Source organism: Oryctolagus cuniculus, chromosome 7 (assembly GCF_964237555.1).
Source record: "Oryctolagus cuniculus chromosome 7, mOryCun1.1, whole genome shotgun sequence".
Classification (NCBI taxonomy): Eukaryota; Metazoa; Chordata; class Mammalia; order Lagomorpha; family Leporidae; genus Oryctolagus; species Oryctolagus cuniculus.
This window is the reverse complement of record NC_091438.1, coordinates 144950124-144970297: the sequence shown is the minus strand read 5'-3', so window position 1 is coordinate 144970297 and position 20174 is coordinate 144950124. Positions and strand designations below refer to the sequence as shown.

The 20174-nt window shown below is 61.0% G+C and overlaps 1 protein-coding gene across 5 annotated transcripts in view; it reads left to right on the top strand.

Moving 5' to 3' along the window:
- Positions 1-431: 431 nt before the first annotated feature.
- RPS6KA1 (ribosomal protein S6 kinase A1) overlaps positions 432-20174 on the top strand; it is a 38043-nt gene continuing 18300 nt past the window's right edge. Inside the window, exons 1-7 of one of the 5 annotated variants that reach the window (XM_051856819.2) lie at positions 432-639; positions 6065-6109; positions 14475-14591; positions 14822-14903; positions 18272-18352; positions 18487-18566; positions 19866-19972. In XM_051856819.2, the coding sequence (XP_051712779.1) occupies positions 577-639; positions 6065-6109; positions 14475-14591; positions 14822-14903; positions 18272-18352; positions 18487-18566; positions 19866-19972 (575 nt within the window). In that variant the 5' untranslated portion in view covers positions 432-576. Of the gene's footprint in view, positions 640-6064; positions 6110-11756; positions 11892-13555; positions 13744-14474; positions 14592-14821; positions 14904-18271; positions 18353-18486; positions 18567-19865; positions 19973-20174 lie in introns of those variants that run through there. The other 4 variants (XM_051856821.2, XM_051856822.2, XM_051856817.2 and 1 more) reach the window with 4 other exon arrangements.

The window sequence follows — 20174 nt, the reverse complement described above, 5'->3', positions numbered from 1 at the left end:
TTGGGTGAGGAGAAGGCCTGAGCGGAGCCGGGCCCGGCTCCTTTGAAGCCTCGGCCTGGATCAGGCCCGGGACACTAAGTGTGGATGTGTGTGTAGAAGGGTGGGGACGGTGGGGCGGGGGGCGACATCAGGACTGGGATTCCACACGAGCTGAGGGGCGGAGACGGGTGGCCCCGGCGTGGTGGGCGCAGGGGACACGCCTGCGGAGGAAGGGGCCCGCGGGGCCACGCCACGCGGGCTAGGGGCGCACGGTGCGGGTGGGGCCGGCACTCGCGGCGCGCCGGGGGCTGGGGTCCGCGCCGGGAATGCCGCGCCGCGGGGGCTGGGGCGGGGCTTGGGTGGCCCCGCCCCCCGCGCAGGTAGCCAATGGTCGCGGCGGCGCCGGGTGACGGAGGGAGCCGGAGTGCGAGTGCCGCGGCGGCGGCAGCGGCGGCGGCGGCGGCGGGCGGCCCAGCCGGAGCGCGAGGGGCTCTGGGGCGCGCGGGCGCTCGGGGACACAGAGCCGGGGACCCCGGGGCTCGGGAGGCGGCGCAGCCGGGGCCGCCGGAGGAGCGCGGGCGGCCCGGCGGCGGCGCGATGCCGCTCGCCCAGCTCAAGGAGCCCTGGCCGCTCATGGAGCTGGTGCCGCTGGACCCGGAGGTGAGTGAGCGGGGCGGGGGACGGGCGCCGGCGGCCGGCGGCCGGCGAGCCCGGATCCGCACAGGGGCGGGGCGGCCCGCGGCGCCGCTGCAGCCCGGCGGGCGCCCGCGAGCGCGCCAGTGCCCGGCGATCTCTTGCCGGGCTCCACCCCCCTGTGCCCCGGGTGTGCCTGTGCAAGGGACAATTCCGCCGAGCGCTGGGGACCCTCCCTGCTTTCGCCGGGAAAGGGGATCCCATAGGGTGCTTAGGTGTGGCCCCTCCACCGCACACCCCTAGGACCCGTCCCGGCGGCTTTCGTGAGCTCCCAGCATCAGTGCAGACCGGCAGCGCTGGGATGCCAGGTGTGTAGGATTCCACCAAGAAACAAGGGGCATCGCCCCCCCCCCCCCTTCTCCCCGTGGCCTCCCTCCAGAGCTCCTGTTTCTGCCTTCGCGGCTGCTGGCCCTGGACGGATTGCCTCTCTGGACCCCTGGCAGCTGTGCCATGCGGAATGACATCCTGTCTCTGGGGCTTTGGAACTCCCGGGTTCCTTTACCCCGAGGCTAGGACCAGAGGACACCTGTGTCCCCCGCCCCAGGCTGTGAAGATCAGAGTACTAGACCTGGAGGAGCGGGACCCCCTGCCTGCCTCCCTCCCTAAGAAGGGCCCGGTCCTCAGGAAGTTGGCCTCTGCCACCCACTCTTTCCCAGAGGCAGCGGCTGTCTTGAGAGTTCTGATGCCAGGAGCACTAAGCATACAGACGGCTGCCTCTTCTTATGCCCTTTGACCCCAGGGTCAGGGCCAAGGTCAAGATCCTGAACCTGCAGGTTGAAAACTTTTCCTTGGCCTGCTGATGAGGAGTGGGCAGGTGATACCCCCCCCACACACACACACCTTTAGGGGAGCCGGTGAGATGAGGGTATACAGAGAGCAGGTGGAGACCTCATTTGACCCCAGGAACCAAAGTGGTTTCTCCTGGCTTGGGCCTCTGTGCCCTGTCTGGGTCCCTTCCTCTGTCCTCTCTTACCTAGAGCGGCCACCATGAGCCCTGCCTCTCATGAGCTCAGGGTCTGGACCTGAGGTCTCCAGTGCCCAGAATGTGCTGCCCCTTTAAAGGGATGGCCAACACCGGCTCCCGGAGGGTGGGCGCGGCAGGATTAGGTAACCAACCTGAAGGCGCAATTTGGAGTAAATTGCTCTGGGATCCCTGCCACGGGGTTTTACTGGCCCTACACTGCACTCCGAGGTCCTCCAGCTGACTCACCCTCCGAGGTGAGAAACCCCACCCTCCGCAGCCCCTGTTACTGCCTGCCCCCAACTGGGCCTGGGGTGCTCAGAGGTGCATTCCATTCCCAGCACACCCCTGCACCCATGGCCTCCCAGAGGAGGGTAGGACTGAGTGCCTGGGGAGGCCTGGGCAGGCACTTCCCTCGGGTTATACTGTAGGGAGCTCCTTTCCATCCAGGGCCCCACTTCCGGCTTCTCTTTGGGGATCCCTGAGGCGGGGGCCTGGTTTCAGTGGGAGATTCACCTCTGTTTGGGTGCCGTTGCACCTGAAGTCCACGCCGAGTAGAGACTGGCGGATTTCCCAGGCTGTGCCGGGGTGGGGGTGGTGAGTGTGTGTGAGATGCCCTGGACATGCCGTGTGACTCCCGGTGCTCAGCTGCCTAGTTCCCCAGCGGCACGGCAGGGGCTGGGTTCTAGCCTGCACTTCCCCGGGCTGGAGAGGGTACTGGGCCCTGGGCCCTGCGCCTGTTCCACCCCCCACCCCACCCCCACCCCCGCCATGGAGGTGCCAAGCAGTTGGTGTCATTGTTTGGGTAACAGGAGCCACGGGGCGGCCAGGGTGCCGGTTGGGCTGTTCTCACTGGAGAACAGGGCCTCGCTGTTCTCAGCCCAGGTGACCTGAAAGCGATACAGCAGCCTGATCTGCAGGTATAGGCGCCACCGGCGGCAGCTCCTGGCCAGGCAGGGGGCAGGCCAGGGGCTGGTTGGGCATTTGGCAGGAGCCTGGGATCTGGACTGCCCTGTCCTCCCCATGCTGCTGCCGAAAATGGGCCCTGGGAGGCAGGGCCTGGCCCAGGGTGCGGCCCGGGTGGAGTCAACCCTGCAGAGGTGTGGGTGAGTGTTCTGCCGGGCCTTGCCCCGGGCTCACTCCTGCCCGGGACGGAGCTCTAGGACGCGCCACCCACCGCGCCTCTCCCCGTCACCTTGTTTTAACTCTCACGGCAACTTCTCAAGGAAGGGACTATGACCCCCATTTGGAGAACTGGCGTATGAATCAGTGTCAGAGACGGGACTGGAGCCCAAAGCTCTAGCTCAAGGCAGAGGAAGACCTGGGTCCAGGCGGCCCAGGTGGAAGGGACTCCAGGACGGCTCCGGATGTTGGCCGCCGTCTCAGCCCACAGGGGCCCTGGGCAGCCTCTGCCGAGAGCTGGCGGTGTCCTGGCACCTGGCCCCCAGCCTCTAGCCATGTGCAGGCCTGCCAGTGCTGGGCTCAGAACCCGGCTCCCGGAGCTGCTTCCTGCCTGCGGGCACGTGCTGTCCTCCTCCATCTGCTGCCCAGTGTCGCCAGAAGCTGCCCGGGCCCCTCTGCCCGAGATGTGGGAAGGAAGGCCATCTCTCAGAACCCAGCTCTGACCTCTGGGAAGGGTGGGGTGGGGTCCTGCGGCTGCCCTCCGGAGCAGTGCTGGCTGCAGGGGGAGGGAGAGCGTGCGTCTGCATCCCCTCAGAGGCCGAGGGGCTCCACTCTGTACCAGGCTTGTTAGCCAAGGTCCTCCCGTTGGTGTTCTACAAGGTCAACATCGTCGTCCTCATTCATTCATTCACTGTCAGCCCGTATGAAGCAAGCACTATTGCAAACAGCGCAGCTGTCCCTAAGAACTGCCTTCGTGGTACAGAGGAGGAAACTGAGGCCAGGAGGTGTGAGGCCAGGGTCAGTGACCTTGTCCTGCTGGCTTCACAGCTGTGCTCCTGCCAGCAGCCCTCACAGCCACCAGGCTGGGGCTCCAAGCGCCTCCCCCCCAGTCCTTTCTCCAGGGCCACCATTCCCCCTAGAGATCTGCACCGGCTCTCACGGGAGGGCCGTGCCATCAGGAGGGCATCTGGGCTAGAGACCCAGGGAGGGAAGGCAGCCAGACCGGACCTGCGGGGTCCCCTGGGTCATCCAGGCCACTGCTCAAGAAATCCATATCTCTACCCACCCACCTCCGCCTGCCCTCCCTCATCCAGTCTCTGGGCTGTCAGCCATGTGACTTTGGGTTAAGGTACCACGTCCGCCATCTGCCAGCTGAGGGGCCTTGGCTGCGTCCCTTTAACTCTGAACCTCAGCTGATAAATGGGAGTCGGAGAACCTACTCCAACCGGCCAGCTCTCTCTGCTGGGCCGGATGTTCATTTGATATCCTATATGCTGGACCCTGGCTGCAGGCCAGAGAGGTTGATGGGCAAGTCTCGGCCCCTCCCTGAGTTAACCTGCAGGGTGCTCAGTGCTGTGGGGGCAGAGAGTAGGGAGGAGGCTAGTGGACAGAGGAGGCAGCGTTTGAATTCAGTCCTGAGAGAAGACCAGGAGTTCACCGGGGTGACAAGGCAGGAAGGATTTTCTTGGTGGAGGGAGCCACCAGACAAATGCTAGCAGACTGTGCAGAGTCTGACTGTTCAGTCCAGCTCACCAGTATGGGCCGATGGCGACAGTGGTTACTGTGTGCAGACGGGCTACATGCAGGTACTTTACAGATGTGATTTCATTTGCTTCTTGTAGCTGCCTGATGAGGTTCATGACTTTTATCCCCATTTTAGAGATGAGGAAACTGAAGCTCTGGGAAATCAGGTAGTCTCCTCAGGTCATGCAGGGGGTGCAAACCAAAATTTGAATCCACAAGGTCAAGTTCCCAAACCCATATGCACAGTCATTGTGCTGGGCACTTGGATTCCTTGCTAAGGAGCTGGACTTTATTCCGCAGGCCATGGGAAGCCATAGAAAGGTTTGGAGCCGGTACACAGAGGCTGTTAGTCCATACTGAGTGAGTGAGTGAGTGAGTGAGTGAGTGAATGAAGTGGTAGCATCTGATATAGGGAGGATGAGGGTTTGGGGCAGGGGTGAGTGGGTAACCGTGGAAGTCTAGGATGCTAGGAGAGGTAGAACCCAGACTGCAAGTGCTCCCCTACCCCACCACCACCCTGGACCCTGGCCAATGCCTCCCTCTGCCAGGCTGCTGAGAGGGGTGTGTGTGTGTGTGTGTGTGTGTGTGTAGGGACCTGCAGAACACTTGGCCCTGGGGAGGATTAGGGGCATTTACGGGGCTCATGGGGCAGGATGTCCTGGGAGTGGCAGGGGGAGCTGCTCCAGGGGCAGGGAGATTATGTAATGGGCAGAGCACAGCTGTGCCTGCTGCTGCCAAGCAGGGCCCCAGCTGCCCTGTGGACCCAGCTCCTGGCTCCAAAGTCCTGACCCGCCTTAGGCTGGGTCTCCCTAGCTGTTGGAAATCTCCTGTCCGCCTCCCGGTGCCAGGAGGGGTGGGACAGCTCTCTTCTGCTTCCCAGAGCCCACGTAGAGTAGGTTGCTCACCGGATGGCCTAGGCTTGGTGCACCGCGGTGTGCCCACCTTGGGGGTGAAGTCTGTAGGACTGCCCGGAGGTGCACTCAGGCACCTGCCCCTCCCTGCAGGTAGCTCCCCTGGCTGGGCTGTGGGCTGCTCTGCAAAACAATCTTTTTTGAACACAACCTGAGTTTTAGACTAAACTTCAAATCCCCACTTCCATTTTTGTGACCTCAGGCACCATCGGTGGGTCCCTGGGAGCCTCCGTTCCCTTCTCAGCCAGATGGAGCAAGGGCCCACCCCCCTGGGGCTGTCACGAGGATTGATGGTGCCACAGGTGTGAGGCACTGTGCCCAGCCTGGCATGTGGCAGGGGTTCGGAAGAGAGCAGCTGTTAGCACCAAGCCCTCGTTTCTGCCCTCCTGGGGCGCCCGTGTGTTGGGAAGGGCTGGCCTGGGAGAGTGTGTAGTGCCTGCAGTGCGGTGCCGGCCGTGGAAGAATGCAGGGGCGTGGAGGAGGCAGCAAGCATCTGCCTGTCAAAGGAGGGGAGGGTCCCGGAGCGGGCTGCATCCTTCTCTCCACCCCCGTGTTGCAGGTTGGGGAAACTGAGGCCTCTCGTTGATTAGCATGCACAGAGCCACACCGTTTGCCTCTGGCACCCGTGACCCTTGCTTCTCACTGGGAGCTGGTGATGTCTCAGCGGAGACTTCCGAGAGGAGCTGTTTGCTCAGCAGAGAGTGACGGGGGAAATGCTGGCCCCGGGTGCCCTCCCCATGAAAGCAGAGGAGGAGACCCACCCAGACTCCTGCCCCTCCCTCCGGGAGCCCCTGGCTCTTGGGGGTGCCCTGCAGAATCTCTCTCCTGTGCAGGTGAGCTCTGACAGTGCTCCCCCCTCCCTTCTCTTTTCCAGAATGGCCAGGCCTCGGGGGAAGAAGCCGGACTTGAGCCAGCCAAGGTGAGGACCAGCACGCACCCTGGGCTTGGGCCCGGGTTGGTGGGTGGGGGTTACTATTTCCATGGCTTTGGAGGTGGCAGGAAACCTGTGCTCGTCCTGTCTGAGTGTGAGGTCCCCAGCCTTTGGCCCAAATGTTTGCCCAGCTCAGCTGTCCTGTGATCCCACCTGGGTGTAGAAGCCATTAAATCCTCCCTCAGAGCTGACAGACTGTGGCCTGGAAGGGTTAGCAGCTGGAACCCTGGCCACTTGCCTCCCAGGCTAGGACGCTGCCTCAGTTGTCCACTCATGGTTTGGGCTGGCTCTCAGGAGACAGCCTGGGGAGGGACAGGTGACGCTCGGTCCACTGTGCTACTTTCCTTGGTAGAACTGCACCTGACCTGGGCCTGACTGCATGTGGGCACGTGGGCTGGGGGGACCCAGTGGCATCCCCAGTCTAACCAGGTCCACTGCCCGGCAGGTGGCCACCCAGGCTCAGTCCCTCAGCCCTGCTCTCTCTTTCCTTAGACTCCTTCCTGTAACTCCTCTGGTGTTGTGTGGCCTTTGTCCCCTGGGCATTCTCTGTGCTGGGAAAACCCAAATCTCCGGGTAGCTGTGCAGTCACAGGAGACACTGGCCGTGGAGATGCAGAGCGTGGGCTCTAGCGTTACAGCCAACGTGGGTTCAAGTCCCGGCTCCACCCCCGGCCTTTGGCCTGACGCCCGTCCTCCCTCTGAGTCTCCGCCTCCTCGTGTGCAGTGGGGAAAGTCGTGCCTGTCTCACAGGAGTGACGTGAAGGACACGTGTGGCTGTGACTGCCCGGCACACATGGCCTTGACACTTGGCATGGGAAGGCCTGGTATTGCTCAGCCCCACTTCCTGCTGTAGCCCTGCGTTCCGGCTGGTCTACCTGAGCGCCAGACCTACCAAGAACTTGACCTTTGAGATGAATTTAGGGTTGATACTGATATTTACCTTGACTCAGCTTCTTAAGATAAAGTGACCAGCTGAGTAGGGTGGGGCAGGGAGAGCGAAGCAAGATCCCACCCTTCTGTTGGTTTCTGTGGCAACTTGGGGCCATCAGAAGCCAGCAGCATAGGTGGACATTTGGCACCTAACGCAGTTTGGACATCTGCATCCCATATCAGAGGCCTGTGTTTCAGTCTTGGCTCCCCCCTTTTTTTTTTTTTTTAAGATTTATTTATTTATTTGAAAGAGTTAAATAGAAAGAGAGGCAGAGAGAGAGAGAGAGAGAGAGAGAGAGAGAGAGATCTTTCATCTGCTGGGTTCACTCCCCAAATGGCTGTAACAGCTAGAGCTGCACCGATCCAAATCCAGGAGCCAGGAGCTTCTTCTGGTTCTCCCGTGTGGGTGCCGGGGCCAAGGACTTGGGCCATCTTCCACTGCTTTCCCAGGCCACAGCAGAGAGCTGGATTGGAAGTGGAGCAGCTGGCTCTTGAATCGGTGCCCGTATGGGATGCCGGCACTGCACGCGGCGGCTTTACACACTACGCCACAGTGCCAGCCCCTTGGCTCCACTTCTGATTCCAACTTCCTGCTTGGGAGGCAGCCGGTGATGGTTCAGGTAAATGGGTCCCTGCCACTCACGTGGGAGGCTCAGATGGGGCTCCTGGCTCCTGGCTTCTGGCTTTGGCTTGGCTCAGCCCTAGCTGTTCTGGACATTTTGGGAGTGAACCAGTGGATGGAAGATCTCTCTCTGACTGTCTCTGATTCTGTTTCTCTGCCTTTCAAATACATTTTAAAAATAAATGAATAAAATAATCATAGAAGACATCAGTAAGTAGCATGGACTGGGCCACTTGGGTTATCCCAGCCCGGGTCTGGAGTGTTTTCCGCACAGTGGCTACCATTAATTGCTTGGTAACAAAACGTAGTTCCCCAGTGAGGAACCAGGATGTTCATATCTTTTGTTTTTTCCAGAAGTGTTTTTTTAAAATATATATTTATTTATTATTTGAAAGGCAAAGTTGACAGAGAGAGTTGGGGGGGGGGGGACGAGGGAGAGAGATACCTCCCATCTGCTGGTTCAGTCTCCAAATGCCTGCAACAGCTGGGCTGGGGCTGGCTGAAGCCAGGTGCCAGGAGCCTCATCCAGGTCTCCCACGTGGGTGGTAGGGGCCCACGCACTTGGGCCATCTTCCACTGCCTTCCCAGGCACATTAGTAGGGAGCTGGATTGGAAGCAGAGCAGCCAGGACTTGAACCAGGGATGCCAGTGTCCCAGGCAGCGGCTTAGCCTATTGTGCCAGAATGCCGGACCCAGGAGGTTCCGGTCTCGAGGGTGAGGTTCTGCAGGTGGCTGAGGAGCTTAGAGCTATGGGGGAATGAGTGCAGGCCCCTCACCTCCGGGGACGAGCTGGGAGAAGGCAGGAACGTGGCCAGGCGGGTAGCCTCTGTTTGCTTCCAGGCTGTCGCTCTTACTCTGGGGCAGAAGATTCTGGTGGGGAGGGGGAGGCAACCTGGAGAGCCTTGAGTGCCACGTTGAGGAAGAGGAGAAGGAGCTCCACCCATACCTGGCGCCACACCAGGAACTTTCTGTTTAGTTCTCACTACACCCTCAGAGGCAGAGACGATTACTATGCACATTTCACAGATGAGAAAATTGAGGCCCAACGTTCCTTAGGTGGTGGGTGATGGAATCAAGTCTTGTTGGACCAGAGGCGGCCTGTGTGCCTCTCAGCCCAGTGAGTTTCTGTGACCCCAAGGGTCCACTTCTGGGCCCAGTGCACCAGGGGGCGCTCAACCTGAGAACCTGGCAACCGTGCAGTGGAATGAGCTGGCCATGGGCCAGTTTATGCTTCGCCAGCCTTTTGGTGCCTGCTGTTGTGGCACTGGGGGATCTGAAAGTGAAGTCAGCGCCCCGTGCCCTCAGGGGGCACCCCATCTTTGGGGGAAGGTGGACACAGGAGAGCTGCCTGGTTGGTGCTGCGTGGTGATGGGGGACCTCCATCCTGTGCGGGCCCCGTGCTGCCAGGGAGGTGTGCCACCTTCCCCTCAGTGACGTGATGGCATGAGCACACCTCAGGGGACCCGGCTGCTTGTACCGGAGCCCGGGGCTGAGCGTGAACCAGACAGATGGTCACTCTGTGTGTGCCAGAGGACGATGGGCTGGGGTCTCTTGGGGCCTGGGCCACCTTCCCCACAGAGCTGGCATATGGCAGAAGGAAGAGGAGAGGCGGAAAGGACTCGGGAGCTGGGCGTTCTGAGCGCAGAGTCCTGGCCCCGTTTCTCGTTTGCCCTGTGACCTCCACGAGCGTCTCGCCCCTCAGCGGCTCAGGTTCTCTTCCTCAGAAAGAGTAGCACCCACCCCAGGGCCCCCACCCCCCCACCCCGTGTGATTCATGCTTGTCTGTCTGTTGATTTCAGGCAGAGGGGCCTGGGGTTTTCTCAGCGGGATGTGGCAGCACCTGGGCACACCTGGCACCCCCGGGCACACTGGGGCGCCATTCCCCCCTCCCTTCCTGGGAGCAGACTGGACACTCCAGACCCCTCCCCCGGCTATCTCTGGAGCCAGACCCCTTTGAAGCGCCTGCAGGGCTATTTTGAGAGCGGAGCGTCCCCCCTCCCCTCCTCTCTTCCTGTTTATGAAACCCTGATCCCTCCGGATCCCTTGGGCTCCCCTGGCCGGAGCTTAGGCAGGATGTGACTGTGGGCTTTGGGGAGCCCGGGCAGCCTCAGGTGTGGGGAAGAACGTCCCAGGGCTGCCAGCCCTCCCTCCCTGTACCTGGGGCTCCGTGTGGCTGGGTGCTATCCCTTCAGCCTGCCCAGGGGAGACCCCGCAGCGGGACGCCCAACCAAACGAGGGAGCAGTTGTGTTTAGAATGGCCCTGTTGTCACCGTGGCCCGTTTTGCTCACAGAAAAAGCCTTTGGAGGGAGAAGTTGTCATTTCACCCTCATTCTGCAAAGAGGGAAACTGAGGCCCGCACAGGGGAAGAGATTTGCTAGCGCGTGGCCGGTTCTTCAGCCCTACCGCGCACGCCCAGCTTCACGCCCTGGCCCACGCGGATCTCCCTCTCCCTGGCGTGTCTTTTGACTTGGCCGACACCTGTTTGTCCTTAGCAAGTTCAAGGATCAAGAGCCTGCCCCTCTCTGGGAGGCCTTGCAGACCTTGGCCCACCCTCCTCCACCCTGGCAGTGCCCACCTCTGGGTGGCCACAGCACCCTGACTGCAGCCGTGCCCGGGGACAGCTGTGCTTTGCTACTGTGAATTTCTTTAGAGTTGACTGAGAACAAGGCCGGACCTGCCTTAGCTTCTGCACCTCCTGGCCTGGGACAGGGCAGGGGCTCAGGACCTGTCACTGCTGGCCGCCCTTCAGGACGGAGGCTCGAGAAGCAAATGGCCTTTGCTGGCACTCTGAGCTCTCCTTTCTAGCCGTGTGCGTGGCTTGGGCGGGTCACTTTCTCTCTGAGCCTAGCCTTGTTACTCTGAAGGGGGGATCAGGCGCCTCCCCTTGGAGCTAAGGCACAGGATCCTAGCCTCAGTGCCAAGCCCAGGCCTGGCAGAATCCGCGTGAGCAGAAGCTGAAGGAGAGCGTGCCATGTGCTGTGAATGCTCAGCCAACAGGAGGCACGGCCACGTGGTCACCCCACGCCAGCCCTGGCCAAGTACCTGCAGCCGGCCGCCCTCTGCAAGGGAACCCGGAACCGCGGCCCCGTCCTCACCTGCCAAGGGGCATGCTGGGAGGCATACTTGGGAACCTGTGTCCCAGCAGAGGCGGCACCTGGGAGGCCCCGCAGATGCTGTCGGCTGGGGAAGGGCTGTGGGTGTCCTCTCTGGCCAGCAACCGGCAGGTGGGCTCGGCTGCAGCTGGCCCGAAGGCCCAGGCATCGGGCTGGGGGCTCTGGGCTTCTCTCCCAGCTGCCCCGCGGGAGGAAGTAAATAAGAGGAAGTATCTGGGGGCAGGGGTGGGGAGGTGAGAGGGCAGGGACCAAGGGATGTGGGCTGTCCTCCCCCTCCCGCCCCAGAGACCTCAGGCCCCACACCCTGAGGCTGTTTCTGCCTGTTGCCCCTTCGGCTGGCTCACAGACCTTCGTTCCCGCTTCTGAGGGCCTGAGGGTTCGGGGAATAAACTGTTCCGAGGTTTGGGGGCTCCCAGGGCTGCCCTGGCCTCTGAGCCTCCACGGAGGAAGCAGTGAGCCCTCCCTCCCCGCCCTGCAGGCCATCCCGGCCATCCCCTCAGAGGGTGTTAGCCGACTCCGCGGGCGCGAGGAAGGGGCAGGCGTGTACCGGTGGGGGTGTGGATTCCAACACGCGGGTGTCTGTGGACAGGGCTTCTATCATCGGCCTGCCCCTGTGCGGGTCGGTCCCGATGGGTGTACTAGAGGAGCGAGGCCACGTCGAAAGGGCTGTCCCGGCCCAGCTGTGGAAGGTCGCGATGTGGGAAGGAGCGCCAGAGCTGTGGCCGGGCCTGGCTGACTTCTGTCCCCGGCGTCTCTGGGGGCCAGGATGCCTCACCGCCTGGTGACTTCTGTGTAAACTGTGTCTCCCCTTCTTAGAGTCAGAGGGGTGTGTCCAGGGGTGCTCCCTGGACTGGCCAGCTTGGGGTCTGCAGCGTCCCCCCAGCCCCACCCCCGCATGGGAGCCTGACCCGACTTCTGTCCGTCCTCCCTGCCGAGAGGGAAGTGAGAAGGAGGGGGCCCGGGGACCCTGCCTTCTGGGTGAGGAAGGCTACGAAAAGCAGAAGTAAGCAGCACCAGGGCCTCTGGCCGCTGCCGGAGCCTCACCATGCAGACCCCGGCAGACTGCCCCGGGGCTCAGAGAGACTCGCTCCCCTCTCCCGGAAAGGTGAGCCAAGGTGGCTTGTCTCTAGCAGCGCCTGCCGCGCGACTGTGGGCGAGGAGTGGGTGTGCGGTGGCTGTGTCCCCTGGGGTTTCCGGGTGACTGCCTCTGTCCCCAGGGAGTGTTGTTGAGTCGGAGGCGGGCGGGTAAAGCGGAGGCGTGGATCTCAGGGTGGGGTGGCCAGGGAAGCCGCGAGGCCTTGACCCACCTCAGCCCCTCTCTGAGCCAGGGCTTCCGCTGTCCCATCAGGATGTCACGCTCAGGGGCAGCTTTTGGTGGGGCTGTTACACCCACTGTCCCCTCTGTCAGGGAGGACCTCCTAAAGAGAGGGCCAGGACCTGGGGTGGGCAGTCCCCACGGACCCCAGGGCCGAGGAGGGGGCGGGCTGGGCTGGACAGGAAGTGGCTCTGGCTGACTTACCTGCCCACCCTTTCCTGACCCCGGGTCAGGCAGTAACCAGGGGAGGGACCCGAGTTCAAGTTGGCTTTGCCGCTGGTTTGCTTTGAGCTTGAGGGAGTCACTCTCCTCTGGGCCTCAGTTTCTTGTTCCCAGAATGGAGAGCAGAGCTTTTGGGGTTTTTGGATCCGAGTCAAAGCCATCAGTCTCACTCAGGAGGACAGAGGCTCCCTCAGCCACTCCCTTGGTCCTGGGGCCCTCTCAGGCCCTATGGGAAGAACATTCTAGGGCGACAGAAGACCTCCGAGACGGACCTGCCCGAGTGCTGAGCTGTCCTCCTGAGTGCTGTGCCGGGGGCTTCAGGCTATGTCCCCTCCGTCTCTCTCCTCGCCCCCAGGTGCACCAGCAAGAAGCCACAGCTCTGCACTTAACCCTTTCCTGAGGATCCCTGCCCTGTTGCCTGCCCAAGTGTCTCTCACTGTGGGTGCCAGCCCCCCTCTGCCCTGGTGTCTGTCTGTCTGCCGGGCCCTCCCTGGCTCCCTAGCTGGCTGTCTCTCTCTGCTGCTCACTTTCTGTCCCCGCGAGGAGTGCTTGCCTGCTGCCGCTGGGTGCACGCCACATGCCGGGTGCTTGTCGGGCTCGTGTGCCCTTCTCTCTCTGGCTGTTGGGTTGGTATTCCCATCTGTCTGCCTGATGGATCCACATGGCTTCTGTTTCTACCTGTTGGGTTCCTGTCCCCATCTGCCTCTGCCTGTGGAGTTCTGATCCCATCCACCTCTGCATGTTGGGTCTTGGTCCACTTCTGCCTGTTGCTCCTGCCTCTGCCTGTCGGGTCCCCATCCCTGTCTGTCTCTGCCTGCTGCGGGTGTGTTCCCTCTTGTCTCTGCCTGTTGGGTACGTGTCCTTCTATGTCTCTGCCTGTTGGACGCCCATCTTTATCTGTCTCCACCTCTTGGGTGCCTGCCTCTGCCTGGCGTATGTCTCTTTTTATCTGCTGCTGCATGGCAGGCCCATGCCTCTGGTGGGCACCTATCTGCTCAGCAGACGGGTTGGCTCTGGGCTTTGCCTTTGCAGGCCCACAGGGGAGTATGGGGGCAGGGCCAGAGGGCAGCCCTCAGGCACCGGAGAGGCGGGAAGAGAGAAGAAGGGAAGGTGGTTGAGGGTGTAGGCCTGTAGCTGGGAAACCACAGGCCCCGAGTGATTGGCTGCCCTGGGCTGGGCCCAGCCCCCACGCCCTTACCCTGCACATCCGCCTGGGCCTGGCCACCTCTGTGGCAGCCCCAGACACTGCCTACTCCTGCCATGGTGCCGTGGCCCTGCTGGGCGGATGGAGCAGGATCCCAAGCCGCCCCGTCTGCGGCTCTGGGCCCTGCTCCCCTGGCTGCCCAGGAAGCAGCGGCCGAGGGTCGGCCAGACCTCGCTACCTGCTCCTGGCCCTGGCTCTGGCCCCCAGCAGGACTCGGTGAGTGTGCCCAGCATCTGGTCCCGGCCCAGCTGTCGTCCTTGAAAAAGGCAGCCAGGCTGGCCTAAGGTGGCTTCGGGATTTCCTGGCCCAGACCTGGCCCTGCCGGGTCACCAGACACTCTCCAGGCCTGCTTCCGGGGGAAGTAGAGAGGCCCCTTCTGGGCTCCAGGGTAATACCGGCACATTAGAGGGAGGGGAGAAGGGCCTAGAACAGCTATGCCGTGGCAAGGGGCTGCTGATAGCTTGGTGTGGTGGGGATTTGTGCAGGTGGGGTGCGGAGCTGCTGGCCTTAACTCCCTCATGCTGTAGACTGGGTTGATGGGGATGTCCCAGTAGCAGTCCCCTCATCCCATCCTGACTGGGAGCAAAGGCCCGTCTCTACCTCCTGGTTAGCAGAACAAAGCTTATTTCCTATTGTGGCCAAACCAAAACAGCAGGGGGAGGCTAGCCCCGGCAGGCAGGCCTGGGGCAGGTCTCTGGGCCTCAGCCAGAGCCTGGGGTTGGTTCAGCCTGGCCAGCCGCGTCATTTTGGGCTGACCAGGTCAGAGCAGCAGGAGCCTTAGGAGCAGTGCCTCACCGGGCCGGTACTTGCCCTGCCTTTGAGATGCTTTGGTATTGATGAGCCTGAAGGCTGGCACCGTCGGAGAGCTGTGTGTTCGGCCTGCCGAGGTCTGGGGGGAGTGGACGTGGATGGGGCCACCATGCCCACCGGCTCTGTGTCTCCTCCAGGATGAGGGCGTCCTCAAGGAGATCTCCATCACGCACCACGTCAAGGCTGGCTCCGAGAAGGCCGACCCGTCCCACTTCGAGCTCCTCAAGGTTTTGGGACAGGGATCCTTTGGCAAAGTGAGTTGTGAGCCCACAGCCGGGAGGGCAGCCTTGGTCATGTCAGAGGTGGGGCCCGAGCCACCCTGCGACCCCGAGGATGGAGGATAAGGGTGGGAGGTTACCTTGGTAGCCAGGGAGAGCAAAAGGTCATCCTGGAGCTCTGGGAAGCTCGGATCAACCTGGGGCCTGGAGGATGGGGACCCACAGGCCAAGGGCCCTCCCCAGCTTCTCCCCCTGTTCCTTCTCAGGTCTTCCTGGTGCGCAAGGTCACCCGGCCTGACAGTGGGCACCTGTATGCCATGAAGGTGCTGAAGAAGGCGACATTGAAAGGTGAGTGAGGGGCGGCCCTGGGCAGAACCCAGGCTGGGTCTCACGGTGGGTGGGGGAGCACCATCTTCAGGTGCACCTGCTGGGGAGGTGGAGAAACAGGTCCACTACCGGCTGCCTCTCCCCCGCCCCACCCCAGACAAGTGCCAGTGACTGTGGCTGACGGTAAGCGTCTGGAAGGAGGCAGTGAGCCGAGTACAGGGTGTTTGGGGGTGGGGAGGTCCTCAAGCATCACGCTGGATAGACAGAGGTGCACTGTCAGCCGAGTTGCTTCACTATGCTGCTGGAGTCTGAGGGAGCCCTGTCCGGCCTCCTAGCTCAGGGTGGGGAAGGGCGCGAGGGAGCCCAGCGGAGTGGCTGGGTAGATAAGAGAGGGCGATGGAGGCGAGGCCCAGAGGTGGGTGGCAGAGGCTCAGGAGGGAGCCCTGAGCCCTCTGGGGTCCCGGGGACTTGTGACAGTGGTCAGTAGTGGAACTTTGGATCGAACATTGGCTGTGTAGCCACTGACCAGGTGGGGTCAGAGCCAAGCAGTGGTTGGGGGTGCTGTGGGACGCACAGGCAGTATCACCCTTCAGAATGTTCTGGGCCTTTAAGGGCTCTCTGTGGGGCTGATGATGGTGGCTGTGGTGCCCCAAGGCCAGCCAGCTCGTGTGGGAGTCGTCTCCCAGGAGGGATGCTGAGCAGGGCTTTCGGGCTGAGTGGGAGGGGCCGGACACAGGTGCAGCTGCTACTGTGACGGGTGGGCATGGATGTCCAGGAGCTCGGGGTCAGGGTGCAGCAGGGGCCTTGTACACGTCTGTCTGCTAACCGGATAAAAATGAGACAGTTTGCAGAAGTGCTGATTCCCCGTCCCCAGATCTCCTAGAGGGCAGGTCCAGAGGTCAGGGGGACACCTAAGCCGTAGCCGTGCAAGCTGTGCCGTGAGGGATGAATTAGGAATGTTCCAGCCGAAAAGTGATGGAGGAAGGAGGAACTGGAGAGGGGTTTGGGACAAGGTGCGTTCAGGAAATGGTGACCAGAGTTAACGGCAGTGTGGTCCCTGCTGTACCCAGTGAGGGAAGTACAGAAATTAAAATCGACGGGGCCAGGATTTAGGATGCTGCCTGGGACACTTGGGACCCCCTCGGAATGCCCGAGTTCCAGTCCCGCTCTGCTTCTGATCCTGACTTCCTGCTGATGCACACCTGGGAGGCAGCAGGGGATGGCTCCGGTACTAGGGTCCCTGGCACCCATGAGTGAGACCTGGATAGAGTTCTTGGCTCAAGGTTTTGGCCAGTTCCAACCTTGGCTGTTGTGGTCATTTGGAGAGTGAACAAGCGGATGGATGATCAGTCTCTGTCTTTGTCTTTCTGCCTTTCAAATAGTTAAAGCATACATTTAAAAATTTTACGTTAAACTAGAAGATAAAACGTGTTCTGAGGGAGTGGGCGTGAGGCCTGGTGGATAGGAGGCCACACCCCCTGTAGCAGTTCTTGGTTCATTACTCAGCTCCTGCTAAGGCAGACCCCGCGAGGCAGCAGGTCATGGCTCAAATAGTGGGGTCCCTGCCACTCACATGGTAGATCTTAAGTGAGTTCTTCATCCCCTGGCCATTGTGGACACTGGGGAGTGAACCAGCAGATGAGAGTGCAGTCCCTCTCTCTCTCTGTCTCTCACTCTCTCACTCTCTCATGCTCTCTCTTTCTCTCTCTTAACTAATGCAAATGAACAAAAGCCAGTGCTTTGAAGAGGAAGTCCAGCACTCTTAGTCTGAAGTTAGCCTGAAGTGACATTAGTCCTGGTCAGAAGTAGCTGGAAGGCCCTCGTCCAGCTTGGGAGGCTAAGGGGGAGGTGAGACCTGACTGAGGGCAGGAAGACCAGCTGATGTCTGAATCAAGATATTTTTGGTAAAGGTTTATTTATTTGAAAGTTACAGAGAGAGGTAAAGACACACACACACACACACACACACACACACACAGGTCTTCCGTCCACTAGTTCACTCCCCAAATGCCTGCAATGGCCAGAGCTGAGCCAATCTGAAGCCAGGAGCTAGGAGCTTCATCCAGGTCTCCCACATGGGTGCAAGGGCCCAAGGGTTTGGGCCATCTTCTGCTGCTTTCCCAGGCCATAGCAGAGAGCTGGATTGGAAGTGAAGCAGCCGGGACTTGAACCGGCTCCCATATGAGATGCCAGTGCTGCAGGCTGGGGCTTTAACCTGCTGCACCACAGTGCCGGCCCCAATATTTAAATATTTTTTTTTTTTTTTTTTAAATTTGAAAGGCAGAGTTACAGGGAGAGAAGGAGAGAGGGAGATCTTCTATCTGCTGGTTCACTTCCCAAATGGCCGCAACGGCCCAGGGCTGGGCCTGGCTGAAGCCAGAGCCAGGAGCTTCTTCTGGGTCCCCATGTGGGTGCAAGGACCCAAGGACTTGGGCCATCTCCATCTTCTGCTGCTTTCCCAGGTGCATTAGCAGGGAGCTGGATCAGAAGTGGAACAAATGGGACTTGAACCAGCGGCACTCAGGGATGCCAGTGTCACAGGCGGTGGCTTCACCCTCTACGCCACAGCGCCAGCCCTGCAACTTCTATTCTTTAAAAAAATAAGAAAGGGGCTGGCGCTGCGGCGTAGCGGGTGAAGCCTCCACCTATGATGCTGGCATCCCATTTGGGCACCAGTTCGAGTCCCGGCTACTCCACTTCTGATCCAACTCCCTGCTAATGGCCTGGGAAAGCAGTAAAGGTGGTTCAAGTGCCTGGGACCCTGCACCCACATGAGAGACTCCGAAGAAGCTCCTGGCTTCAGATGGGCCCGAGCTCTGGCCATTGCAGCCATTTGGGGAGCGAACCTGTGGGTAGAAGACCCCTCCCTCTCTCTCTTTCTCTCTGCCTCTGCTTTTCAAATAAATAAATAAATATTTTAAAAAATAATAAAATAAAAAAATATGTGGGGAAGCCCACCCAGACCTGTGGCTCAGAGTCTTGGGCCCAGGGAATCTGTCTCCCTAGTCAGCTTCCCGGGTGAGCATCCGCGCCAGCCGCTTCTAGAATCTGGGCTTTGTCTGCTAGAGGACAGGGGCTGGTCGAGGTGCCAGGGAAGATGTGGGGCTCTGACAGCGTGGTGCAGAGGGACACGGGTTGTTCAGCCTGGCCGGAGGCGTGCTGGAGCGCAGGGCTAGACAGATGGGCACTGCCGAGGGCTGGGGGCTGAGAGCAGGCCTGGAAGCCGGGACCAGACCCGGAACGGAGGAGGCAGTGTGAAGTCAGCGTCCCCAAAGCCTGGGGCACAGAGCCCCAGGAGCTCGGGTCTAGTGAGAGCCCTCGGGTGGCCCTGGGGAGTGAGTGGGTGTGCCGTGTGTCCGGCACCGGGTGACTGCCTCTCCTCTGGCCAGTGCGCGACCGCGTCCGGACCAAGATGGAGAGGGACATCCTGGCCGACGTGAACCACCCCTTTGTGGTGAAGCTGCACTATGGTGAGACTGCAGCCCTTCCCCGAACTCCCGCACCAGCCCGCGCTCACCCTGGCCGGTGGTCTACACTGTCCAAGCTCCCACCTGCAGGCTGAGGGGCAGGTCACACGGCCGGTGACTCTTGCCCCTCTCCCCAGCCTTCCAGACAGAGGGCAAGCTCTATCTCATTCTGGACTTCCTGCGCGGTGGGGACCTCTTCACACGGCTCTCAAAAGAGGTGAGCAGATAACCCACTGACGGACCACAAGGCCTCCCACTCCTGGGTCCCGTACGGCCTGGGTGTGGAGCCACCTAGGCCTCCCCAGGTGAACCTGATCCAGGCCTTGTCCGGCCTGGCAGCGCCTCCGAGAGTTCCTCCCCAGTGGATGGAGGAGGGCTAGGCCCTGGGTCTGATGTTCACCGACTGGGGGGAGCTCAGGGTGCCTCTCCCCTGTGTGTCTTTCTTCTTCCAGGCTGCCCTGGGCAGAGCTGGGAGCAGCCAGGAGAAGCCCAGATGTGGCCGGCGCCGCGGCTCACTAGGCTAATCCTCCGCCTAGCGGCGCCGGCACACGGGATTCTAGTCCCGGTTGGGGCGCCGGATTCTGTCCTGGTTGCCCCTCTTCCAGGCCAGCTCTCTGCTGTGGCCCGGGAGTGCAGTGGAGGATGGCCCAGGTGCTTGGGCCCTGCACCCCATGGGAGACCAGGAAAAGCACCTGGCTCCTGGCTCCTGCCATCGGATCAGCGTGGTGCGCCGGCCGCAGCGCGCCGGCCGCGGCGGCCATTGGAGGGTGAACCAACGGCAAAGGAAGACCTTTCTCTCTGTCTCTCTCTCTCTCTAACTGTCCACTCTGCCTGTCAAAAAAAAAAAAAAAAAAAGAAGCCCAGATGCACCGAGAAAGCGGGAGACTCGCACACTCTTGTCCCACCTGTTAGCCAAAAGATTTTGAACTGATATAAAAGGATTTTGAGCCAGATACGAAAAATACGGTCATTAACACAATTCCAACTTTAAAGAGAACCAAGCTTTAAAACAAGGGTGGGGGGGGGGGGGTTGGTTTAAACCTTATTGCGGTGTTTGCATAGGTAAAACATTTACATGATTCAAAAGAAAAATATTTATGGGGAAGGCTTCCTCCTACCCCAGTGCCCTGTATCCCCTATCAGTAAACATTTTTATTGGTTTCTTGTTGAACCTTCCCATGTTTCTTCTGCAAACAAATCCCAGGTGTGTTCTGAATCGCCGCCGCTCTGGATACCATGCCCCCTGCCTCGCTGCGTTCCTTCCAGGCTGTGGGAAGCTCCTGTCCTAGTTCATAGCTGTGCACCAGTCCTTCTGCAGGGGCCAACAACACAGTTCCTCCCAGGCTTCGGCCCTGGGACCCCTGGGCTGTTTCCCGACAAAGACCACCACCCTGGGCAGCCATCATTTCATACTTCAAACCCCGTGATGATACGGAGGGCCGAGGAGGCTAGACCCTAGGGACAAGGAAGCTGCTGCCTGCCCAGGGCCCACTGAAGCCCCTCGCGCCTCTTGCAGGTCATGTTCACAGAGGAGGACGTGAAGTTTTACCTGGCCGAGCTGGCGTTGGGTCTGGACCACCTGCATAGCCTGGGCATCATTTACAGAGACCTCAAGCCTGAGAAGTGAGTGACCCCCCAGCCCCACCCTGGCCTCCCTCGGGGGTGCACAGACAAGGGCTGGGGCCTCTTCTAGAACAGGGTCACCTCCATGGGGGGGGGGGGGTGGCTCTCCTGGGAAACGGCACCCATCTTGGGCTGGGCGTGGATGGGTGGGGTGGAGTGGGAGGGGCAGCCAGCTCGCCTCGGGGGCCGCCATTCCCAGGGC